The sequence below is a fragment of the Equus asinus genome, chromosome 7, assembly GCF_041296235.1.
Source record: "Equus asinus isolate D_3611 breed Donkey chromosome 7, EquAss-T2T_v2, whole genome shotgun sequence".
NCBI lineage: Eukaryota > Metazoa > Chordata > Mammalia > Perissodactyla > Equidae > Equus > Equus asinus.
Genome location: NC_091796.1, coordinates 46,425,244 through 46,437,276, shown reverse-complemented (window position 1 = coordinate 46,437,276; position 12,033 = coordinate 46,425,244). Strand labels below are relative to the sequence as shown.

Below are 12,033 nucleotides of genomic sequence, written 5' to 3'. Positions count from 1 at the left end.
ATAATAAAAAAACAAAGTATGGGACAGTGTGTATGGCAAGGTTCTACCTGCACAGAAAAGAAGGGGAAAGTATGTACTTATATTGATTTTTATTTGCAGGCAATTTGCAAAAAGCAGGCAGAAGATACAGGCAGGAATAGACTTTTGTATGATTTTGTAGTTTCTGATGTTCAGAACACATCAAAGTTTTACCTATGCTAAAAATTAAGTTAAAATTTATAAATGAGATAAACCCTGCTAATCCTTAAAATGCTTCACAGGGGCCGGCCCTGTGGCTGAGTGGTTAAGTTCACGTGCTCTGCTTCGGAGGCTCAGGGTTTTGCTGGTTTGAATCCTGGGCGCGGACATGGCATCGCTCGTCAAGCCATGGGGAGGCAGCGTCCCACATGGCACAACTGGAAGGACCCACAATTAAAAATACACAACTATGTACCAGGGGGATTTGGGAGAAAAAGGAAAAACAAAATCTTTAAAAATAAATAAATAAATAAATAAATAAATAAATAAAATGTTTCACAGCTCTAGGCATGTGTTCCTTCACTTCCCCTGGATCACACCTGGAAACAGTAAATTCTATAACACCATATTTTAGTCAATGAAGTACCTTAACAGATATTCTGCCAGCAGTCACTGAACCTGAAGACTAACATATTATCATTTTTACTGAAGCTCATGTAAGGAAAGACTAATCAAGTGTTGCCCAATGTGCTCAGAACATCAAATGTGGCATCACCAAAAAAACGCAATTTAGGAAACTACAAACAATAAATAAAACGTAAGACTACTTTCTCTAAATACATTTTTATTAAAAGTCCAGACTTTTATTCTTCGTATAGAACATCTATTAAACAAAAATTATCTTTAATAAATTTAAAATTCAAGAAGCGTATCTGGTTAAATTAGGAATTTTTTTAAACTTAATACTCACAACGAATTAAGTGAAAAGCAAGATAAGCAATTCCAATCAACTTTCAGCCTTCTTTTAAAATTAAAACATGCTTATACACCCAATCTTAGCAATGGGATCACTCTCAGTCAAGTCTCCAAACTTTCCCTTACCTTTCATATGTATTCAGTAATTGAATCCTACTAGTCTTACTTCAAATTCTCCTGAATCTGACTTCTCTTTCCATTTATACTTTCCAACTGTGTACTATCTTCATCTTCATTGTTAGCAAAATTTACTGAGTACCTCCTACATGCTGGACACTGTGGACTGTTTTATTTAATCCTCATAACAACATAAGAGTAAGTATTATCTTTCTCATGTTATAAAAATGGTACATGGTATGCAACATCAAACGAAGTTAATACTACAGGAATAGGGATCATATTCTTCTGAAGATTTGCATATCCTCAGACCATCACTGGATACTCCTCTTAAAAAGTATGGAAATATCAGATCCTCAATTTCTACCTGCACAATAGAATCACCTTACAACCTTTTAAAATGTGCAGCCAAGACAGAGAAACACTTGACTATGTGATTATCCAGCTCCTTTCCAGCCCTAAAATTTTTAACGCTGTAGGAATATTTCCAGACTATATGCCTTAAAATGAACTACCACGATAGAAAGGCTATTTTCTCTCCAAGTTTTTCCCAAAGAAAAATTAAGTTAATGGATAAAAACTTTTTTTGATTTAAATTTTTCTCTCATAATTCTTTCCTAAACCAATGGTGCCTACCACTTCATATATGCTAATACTAGCAGGTGACAAAAACAAATGAACAATAACTAATGTTAGGCTAAAACTCAGAAATGCAATTTCTTCAAAGTATGTTTGAGAAGGAAGGACTTCCATGCACATAATATAGTCATATTCTCTGCTGGTAAAATTGTTCATGGTTCATATGATGAAAATAATTATGTCAATAGTTTGCTACTTCAGAAAGTAAATACCAACTCTGAGAACCAGTATTCAAATGATGCCTCCAGAGTTTACCAAGGTAGATAGGGTCCTAAATACCTACACTAAATGGAGCCAAAGTAGTGTACATTTTTAATTAGGTCAACTTTTTACGAATATTTGGTCTCTTTTCATGCTACCTTAGCTGTCACATAACACTGCTTGTATGTATGCCTGCCTATAGAATATACTCTCCCATTTGTAATCTGCTGCTTTTTGGCTATAGGCTTAAAATTAAACAAGTGTGCTAAAATATGTATAAGGTTATGAATAGTTTCTGTTACAAACTTAACAATGCTTTTGTAATTAGAGAAGAATTACATAAGGCCTAAACTAAGAAGTAAAATATCTAAGTGTTAGTGCACTGGCTTTATAAGTTATTTTTCTCCTTATAGGTCTTTTTCCATTTATTCCTGGTTTTTTAATTCTTTTTTTTTCTTTTTTAAAGATTGGCACCTGAGCTAACATCTGTTGCCAATCTTCTTTTGTTTTTTCTTCTTCGCCCCAAAGCCCCCCAGTACATAGTTATACATTCTAGCTGTAGGTCCTTCTCGTTGTGAAGGTTTCTGAATTCTTGACTTTCTTTCAAATAGAAGCAGCTTGCTAGATCTAGTATAGTTCCAAATACATGAAATATTACTAGAAATACATAATTCCTTTTTTGGGAGGGCATGAAAAAAACTGAAAGTTGAACGCACACATAATTACAAGCATATCTCCAACTCCCGTAACCAGTTAAAATGAAGTGAAAGACTCCATTCTGGAAAACTTCAGTAAAATCACCCTAAAACATACAGTTCTTTCTCAGAGTCAAAATTTCTCAAACTACAGTTAGTAACTAGTACATTCTCCCATTTGACAGATTGGTTGTATTCATCATGTATTCTGTTATTCTCATTTTCCCAAATTCACCTTACTGCCTATTTCAGCTCCAATACAACTGCTTTCCTTCCAGCTGATTTTTTCCCCTCAATAGCCCCACTTTTCTTTGTTGGCTCAATTGTCTCTTGTTGCCCCTACTATGAGGATATATTTCTTTCTATTCTTTCTAAAACCCCTCCTCCTTTGTTAACTCAGCTTCCCAAGCAACTTGACCGCCAAAATATCAGTATTTTTTTCAATGAAAATTTGACCACCTATTTTAAATTAAACTTTATATCAAGAGGCAAAAATTTTATTTCAAAATATATAAATGGCAGTATTTATATTCATTAGTAAAATATGATATAAAATGGTGACTCCATGTTAAATGAGTGAAATAATGGTGGAAGGTTGTTAATGAAATGTGTCTCTTTTCTTTGTGATGGTTCTTAGCCAGGTGATGGTAAAACAATGTAATACTTTCCCTGAATATAAATAGTAATGATTCTTACTGTCCTATTCGATCTATAGGGAAAAATGTAAATCCTATAAAAAGCACATGTAAAAAATTCAATGAGTTTATAACTTAACAACAGGTGAGAATGGAATGGTAAACTCTGAATTTGAGATTTTGCTGTACCATAATGAATTTCTATGGTAAAATTCAATTTTACCACATTGGCGTTTCAAGAATTACTACCTTCCTGAGGAAGGGCAAGAGAAATGAGTCACTAAACCTCAAGATATATAATCTGATCAAACATTTTTGTGTTCTTTAAAAAAGCAAGAGAATATGGGACGTATTTGAGAAGCTGTAATGTTTAAGACTTTAAGACATTTCCACATTTTATGGAAACAATATTTCAAATCAAAACAAACTGACAAACTCCACAGTTTGCATGGTATCATAAGTTACAGAGAGAATCTCAAGTGGTTGGACAGAAGTGATGTGGAAGGGATACAGAATCACCTGAGGACATTCTGCAAACTACACGCCTTCCCCAACCACCCACAGGATGCTGATAAGACTATCTAGAGAAAAATGTCCCCCTCTCCACCTTCAGTGCCCTGAGTTGAGATCCCGTGCCATGAGTTATTATTACTGATGAGAACATGGTGAGAATGTATCATACTGACATAAAAAAAAGCACTTGTGAGTAAACATACAGATTTAAAATGCATGATAACAATAGATAAGTAATTGAGGGAATGAATGGACATAAAGTATCTGAGGGTCCTTGAACTGTCTGGGATGCATATTACAAACTGTCCAGTAACCACTAAAAGAATAGTAAGTATACAATTTCCAAACTAGCAAAGAGAAGAAATAAATAATTATAAAGAAGGCAAAAGAACGGAAGAAAGAAATATGCAACAGATGAGACAAACAGAAAGTGCATTGTATGATGGTAGGTTTAAACTCAGACGCATGAGTGATTACATTCAACATAAATGAACTCAATGTTCCAATTAAAAGACAAAGATTGCTAGATAGGAATTTTTTAAAAATCCACATGCTGCTCATAAGACATATCTCTAACACAAGGAAATGGAAAGGTGGATATACCACACAAACACTACAGAAAGCTGATGGAGCCACACTAGCATCAGATAAGTAGACATGATACCTCATAATGACAAACACTACAAAGAACCAGAAAGCTGTAACATTCCTAAATATATAGGTACCTACTAACAGTGCCTCAAAATGTATTAAGCAAAAACTTGAAAGCATTACAAGGAAAAAGAGTCAATCCACAATTCTACTTGTACATTTTAAACATACATCTCTTAGTAACTAACAGAACAAACAAAACATCAGAAAGGTTAAAAAAAATCACGAAGGCTATAGAAGATTCAAACAAGATAACCACACTTGACCTAGTGAACACATATAGGACTCTACACTCCAGGACTAAAGTATGCACATTCCTTTTAAACACACATGAAACATTCATAAAAACTGACTATATACTGCACCATACAACAAATCTCAAAGAATTCTAAAGAACTGAAATCATATAAAATGCATGTAACTACAATGAAATGAAGCCAGAAATCATTAACAAAATAATAAAATTTCCATGTTTGGAAACTAAGAAATATATTTATCCACCCATGTATAAAGAAGAAATAACACTGGAAATTAGAACATATTTGGCATTGAAAAATACTACATCTCAGAGCTATGATTAACAGGACATTTACGCCCTTAGATGCATGTATTACTATGGAAGGATAAAAACTGATGAAACAGGCATTCATCTCAAAACTCAGAAAAAAAAACACCAAAATAAAGACAAATTAAGAGGAAATAAATCTAAGATCAGAAATTAGTCATAACCAAAAACATACAAGACTCTTTCAGGGGTCCAAAAAGTCAAAACAACTTCCATAATAATAGTAAGATGTTTGTCTTTTATGCTACGTTGATATTTACAATGCTGGTACAAAAGAAAAAAAGTGGACATAACTGCTGGAGGCTTAGCATGAATCCAGACACCAAACTCTACTGTAAACCATTATATTATGGAATGCCACAGACTAGTAGTCAAAAAAAAGGAGGAAAAAGTCATTTCTACTTAAGAATGTCCTTAATGAAGCAGTAAAAATTACTCATTTATTAAATTCTCCATGTCAGTTAAATATTCTGTGTGACAAAATGAGAAAACAATAAACATATCTGTTGCAAACTGAAGGCAGATAAAAGCACTTTGTGACTGAGTTGCTCACGGATCTAGGCACTGTTTTCATGGAACATCATTTTCATTTGAAAAAACAACTGGTAGACAAACTATACTTATCCAGGCTTGTGTATTTAGCAGGCATTTTCTCAAAGATGAACACAGTGAGCCTGGAAAACAAGTGACAGCATTTGTTGCCAATGATCAAATTCAACTTTTCAAGCAAGAATTGGGAATTTGGCAAACTTCTATCTACTGTCTTGAGCTTCACAGCGTCCCAATACTTGAGACTTTTCTGATGAGACTGGTGGTGATTTCAACAAATGTGGTTTTTGGTATCATATAACGAAATACGTAAATATGTGAAAAATGTGCATAACTCAGTGAATTTGTATTTTATGAATGACCAAACCATGATGTTACAAATTTATGCATGAGTAGACGATCCATCCAAAATGCAAGACAGACCAATGAATTTTAATGTACCAGAGTAAGAAAAGTGTATTGATATGGTTTTAGATTCCATACTACACTAATCTTTAAAAGAAGACTTGTTGAGATCTGTTGTACTATCACAGAAGATTATCCACAACAATCTGAAAAGGCTATTAAAATATTTTTTCCTTTTCCAACTCCTCATCTGTGTGAGACTGGATTTTATTCTACCTCAATCAAAACATATTATGCTAGATTGAATTCAGAAGTAGATATGAGAATACAGCTGTTCTCTATTAAGCAAGACATTTAAAAGAAATTTGCAAAATTATTAAACAATGCTACTTATATCTCACTAAATTTGTTCTTAAAAACTTATTTTTCCTTTAAAGAATGTTATTTATATTAACCCGCAATGGGTTTATCATTGTTCCTTTTAAATGAACTAATAAATATTTTTAAATTGTCCTCAGTTTTAATTTAAAAACCGAAAAAAATTTACAAATATATCAATATATACAACCCACGTAAAGCTCTTCAAAGTCCTCAATTTTTAAGTGTAATGGGGTTCTAAGAACAAAAAGTTTGAGAACTGCTGCAACAGAGAAAGATCAAAGCCAAAAAGTGATTCTTTGAAGAGACTAAATAAAAAAAAATGATAAACATTTGGCAAGAGTGATCAAAAAATATTTTAAAGAGAAGGCACAAATAAACTATGTTAAAAATTACAAAGAGGGGTCGGGCTGGTGGCATAGCAGTTAAGTTCTCGTGCTTTGCTTTGGCAGCCCAGGGTTTGCCAGTTTGGATCCTGGGAGCAGATCTACACACCACTTATCAAGCCATGTTGTGGCAGGTGTTCCATATACAAAGAAGAAGAAGACTGGCATAGATGTTAGCTCAGGGACAATCTTCCTCACCAAAAATAAATAAATATATAAATAAGAAAAAGAAAATATAACTACAGATCCTGAGAACATCAGAAAGACAAAATTATTTCATGAACTTTATGCCAATAAATTTGAAAATTTAGATAAAATGCTAAAATGCACCATTTACCAAAATAGGGAACTCATAAAATATAAAAATACATAAATTGTCCTATAACCATTAAAGAAATTGAGTAAGTCAATAAAAGCCTTCTCATAAAAAAACCCTCCAGATCCAGACAGATTTTCTAAAGCAATCATTTAAGAAATAGCAGCTCTATTATGCAATCTTCCAGATAAAAACAAGTAGGAAAATTCTCTAGCTCATCTTCTGAAGCCAGCATAACCTCAAAATAAAAACCAAAGGCAGAATAAGAGAGAAAAATTAAAGATCACTACATGCATGAACAAAGACATAAACATCTTTATCAAAATTTTAACAAACTGACTACAGCAACTTTTTAAAAAGATCATGACAAAAAAAAAGACCATGACCAAAATAAGCCATGAAAATGTAGGTTAATTACAAGAATGCAAGATTGATTGAGCATTAAAAACTAAATCAATGTAATTCACCACATTAACAGATTAAAGAAGAAAAAGCTTATGCTCACTCATTTCATTAGATGCAATAAAATTTAATAAAATTTAACATCCATCCAAGATATAAACTCTTACTTAACACAACAGAAACAGAAGGGAATTTCCTTAATCTGATGAATCTACGAAAAAACTACAGCAAACATCATACTTAATGATAAACAGTGAAAGCTTTCCCTTTGTGATCAGGAACAAGATAAGGATGTCCTCTATCACCACTTCTACTCAGGAATGTACTGGAGCTCCTAGCCAGAGAAGTAAGGCCAGACAAAGAAATAAAAGGTGTAAGGATTGGCAAGAAAGAAACAAAACTTATTATTAGCAAATGATATGGTTGTGAATACAGAAAACTGAAAGTAGATATAGAAAAATGGTTAGAAATAAAGAGTGAAATAAGACTGTGAAATTCAAAATCAATTGCATTTCCATGTAAACAACAGTCGCAGTTACAAAATAAAACTTAGAAAAACAAAGACTGCATTTAAAATTGCCTCAAAAAATATGAAGTATCTAGTAATAAGTCCAATGAGAGATGTGCACATGCTCTCCAGGGAAAATCATGAAACTTCACTGACAGATATTAAAGGACTAAATAAATGAAAACATATGCAATGTTCATGATTTGAAAGGCTCAATACTGTAAAGATAGCAATTCTCCCCAAACTAATTTAGAGTCAAGGTAATCTCAATGAAAATCACAAACAGGATTATGTTGGACATTCTGATGTTTAAGTGCATATGGAAATGCAAAAGACCAATAGCCAAGGTATTCTTGAAAAAAATAAGAAAGAAGTCACTAACTTCTCTAACACACAACGGACTTACTAGGCCATGAGAAGTGTGACAAGATAGTAGAATTTATAAAAACAGATGAATGGAACAGAATACAGAGATCAGACATAGACCCACACATATATGGATACTTGATATATGACATAGACAACACGACAAAAAAAAAAAGATATTTTGTTCTGTTTTTCCAATAGATAAAGCTGGGACAGAGAACTATCCATACAGAAACAAATGAAACTGAACCTATTCCTCAACTATTCATAAAAATAAATTCTGCCTAGCTGGTAACCAAGTTCATGGCAATAATCACATGAAGAACTATTTGAGATCCAAAACAAAATTTATTGATTATATATTCCTAGTGGGATATATCTTAAGAACAAGTATTTTATTGTTAGTGATAACCTTAGTATTATTATGTTGAAATTATTTTATATATAATGTAGTATAAAGCAAATAAACAACTATAATGTCATTAAAATACCAAGATTTTTCAAGACAGAAGAGACTAATACATAAAATCAAAGCTAAGTAAAAAGTCTTTCCTGAAGTGGAAATATCACTAATTCAATATTTTGTTTCTTTTTCTAAGAACTGTATTTACTAGTTCTGTTCACTGAAAATATCTAGAAACAATGAAAACCCAGTTATAATGAATGCCCCAAACATCCGAATTGTGGTCTCCAAATATCAAATCCCACCGAAAAAGAACTACTTGAAAAAATAGCTGGGGCAGAATAGTTCTGGGGCAGAAAATATAATCAGCCTGATTGTCTCTCTCAAATCGTGAAAGCAAAGAAGCAATACAAGAATACTGGAATCATGTCGGAAGGACAGAGGAGCCTAATGAAGAAGCTCCCACTGACCAAAGATGAGATAACTTAAGTATCGTAAAGAATGACTGCAACGGATTTAAACACATTAAAAACATAAAAATCTTAGAATATAATAAAAAAAAATCATTGGTCATCTTCACAGGTTTCTAGGGACCAATTTGTTATTCTGAAAATTGATAAAGGGAGAGAATCAAGCCTTCCTCATGACTATCCTACAAGGACTCTCTATTTCAGGATTACCAAATATTTGATGAACTGTTTCTTTTTAAAAGAAGTACAATTAATAAGTGCAGGAGGGGGGCCAGCCCAGTGGCGTAGTGGTTGAGTTCGCACGCTCTGCTTCGGCGGCCCGGGGTTTGCAGTTTCAGATTCTGGGCAAGGACCTAGCACCGCATGTCACACTAAGACTGAGGCAGCATCCCACATAAAATAGAGGAAGATTGGCAAAGATGTTAGCTCAGCAACAATCTTCCTTAAGCAAAAAGAGGAGGGTTGGTAACAGATGTTACCTCAGGGCCAATCTTCCTCACACACACACACAAAAAAATAGTTAAAAAAAATGCAGGAGGAATAGTAAAATTAGAAATTTATCATTCTGTGACACCAAAATGAAATAATGGATCTGGTCAACAGGCATCAATGGCTGCTAAAACCATTAAGTGAAAGACTGATGAGGAACTTTACACAATGGATTGATCAGGCTAGTATCAACTGTACCCATTAATCAATCTTAACATTACTAAAAATGGAACAACCAATGTTCCTCCTGATGTGATAATAGGCAATACTCAGCACCACCAACAAAATACCCTTAACACAAAACTAAACCTAACTCTTATCCAGCCTCTCTATCTAATCATCAGTTTACAGGAATTAAAAGATGAGATGGAGGAACATGTTAAATGAGGGTACAATCAGCCAAATCCAGAATGTGAGAACTTCTACAAAATATATGACCCAGTTTCTTCAACAAATAAATGGGGATTAAAAAAGATAAACTGATAAAGACTAAAACAGACTTAAGACACATATCAACCAATGCAACACATGAACCTTGTTTGGAGTCTGTGGCAAACAATCATTAAAACACTCCAGTTTTTTTAGATAATCCATGAAAACTGAAAACAGCCTGGACATTATAAGATGTTAAGAAATTTTGGTTAATTTTGTTGGGTGGAATAATGGTCCTTATCTGCCAGAGATGCATATTGAAGTATTTACCAGTGACATAAAAGCCGTCTGAAATTTGCTTTGAAATACTACAGATTTATTCTTAAATTATTTGTGCAATTACAAATTAAAATAAGTAAATATAAATAGGTAGGTTGGTGGGTGGGTATGTCGGTGAATGGACGGATGAATATAACTTCATCAGGGAGGGAATCAATTCTAGGTGATTTAATTCAAATTAAATATGAAGGCAAAACAATAAAGCTTTTAGATCATATAGGAGAATACTATCATGTTCTCAGGAAGGCAGGATTTAGTAAACAAAACTCAAGTCACTAAACAAAAATGTGTTATATGGTACGTAACTCTATAAAGATTTGTCTACTTCATACTATTTTAAAGGTACTTACTGCTGGTAAAAGAGACTGCATATTTTGATTAGAATCTGCTATTGTAGCAAGGTAGACCAAGTTTGTATGCAACATCTGCTGATACCTATTAAAACAAAATAAATATCAATATTAAAAAATAACTTTCTTCCTGTCTGCTTAAATACAAACAGCATTCTAATTATTTCTCAAGTTTAATAAAAGATTTATCTGAACATCAACAGCACTTCAATTTTTTCCTAGTTCCTCTGCAAAATAATTCTAAATAAATACATTTGAAGATAATAATAAAGAGATCTTACCATGTGCGAGACATTGTTTTAACTGTTTTATATAGTTATATATCTTATTTAATCCTCAAACTAACACTATGAGGTAAAAGTTCTTATTTTCTCCATTATTCCAGATGAGGAAACAGGTTTAGAAAGGTTAATAACTTGTACAAGATTGCATAGCTTAGTAAATGGAATAACGGAGACATGTACTGGCTCCATACATAGTAATGTGCTCCTTTAAAAGAGATCTAGAACGACTGAATTCAGTAAAACTGGTATGCTTATTCCCTTCCCTCTGCCATTTTTATGCTGCCAAAAAAACCTCAAACCCAAGTACAGTCAGTATGCTCTGCTAAAATGTCAGAAAGAAGTGAGAACTATGCATTTTCTTCCTTCTCACTCCTGCAGCAGTGTCCACAATTCATGCCTACTGTGGTTATACTGCCCATCTATTAGGACTCAGCATACTGAGAAGACAATGAACAGGTGGCTCCAATTACCAAAAAAAAAAATTACATGCTAAAGCACGGAGACAGGGGAAGTCACAGCACACCAATACCATTAAGGATTAACTTTTTAAAAAAATAGAGCAAATGCTCATTACTAGAGTGAAGTGGTTAAAGATGTTTATTGTGATCTGACCCATGAATTAGTTTTGCTAAACCTCTCCATCAAAATTTTAAAAATTAACTGAGACAAAATCAGGTTAAAATTAGTAGTGATCCAATTATTAGTGTTTGTAAATCCTCAAAATAGAAATTTGAATTCAGTTTACTAAGAAATATTAAATACAGGGGGTCGGCTCCGTGGCCAAGTGGTTAAGTTCTCGCGCTCCACTGCGGGGGCCCAGGGTTCGGATCCTGGGCACAGACGTGGCATCGCTTGTCAGGCCACATTGAGGCGGTGTCCCACATCCCACAACTAGAAGGACCTGCAACTAAGATATACAACTGTGTACAGGGGGATTTGGGGAGATAAAGCAGAAAAAAAAAAAAAAGATTGGCAACAGTTGTTAGCCCAGGTGCCAATCTTTAAGGAAAAACAAGAAATATTAAATACAAATTAAAATAATAAAACTAAGTCAAAAGAATTTTTTTCAGCTAAATAAAGTCTTCTAATACAGATCCCAGACGAAGTAATTTTCTAAAACAGACACC

General features: G+C 33.4%; 1 protein-coding gene across 6 annotated transcripts in view; it reads right to left on the bottom strand.

Annotated features, from left to right (window-relative positions):
- Positions 1-12,033, bottom strand: part of SS18 (SS18 subunit of BAF chromatin remodeling complex) — an 86,064-nt gene that overhangs the window by 63,656 nt on the left and 10,375 nt on the right. For all 6 annotated transcript variants that reach the window (XM_070513281.1, XM_044774513.2, XM_044774516.2 and 3 more), the window contains exon 3: positions 10,623-10,707. In XM_070513281.1, coding sequence (XP_070369382.1) covers positions 10,623-10,707 — 85 coding nt within the window. The remainder of the gene's footprint in view (positions 1-10,622; positions 10,708-12,033) is intronic.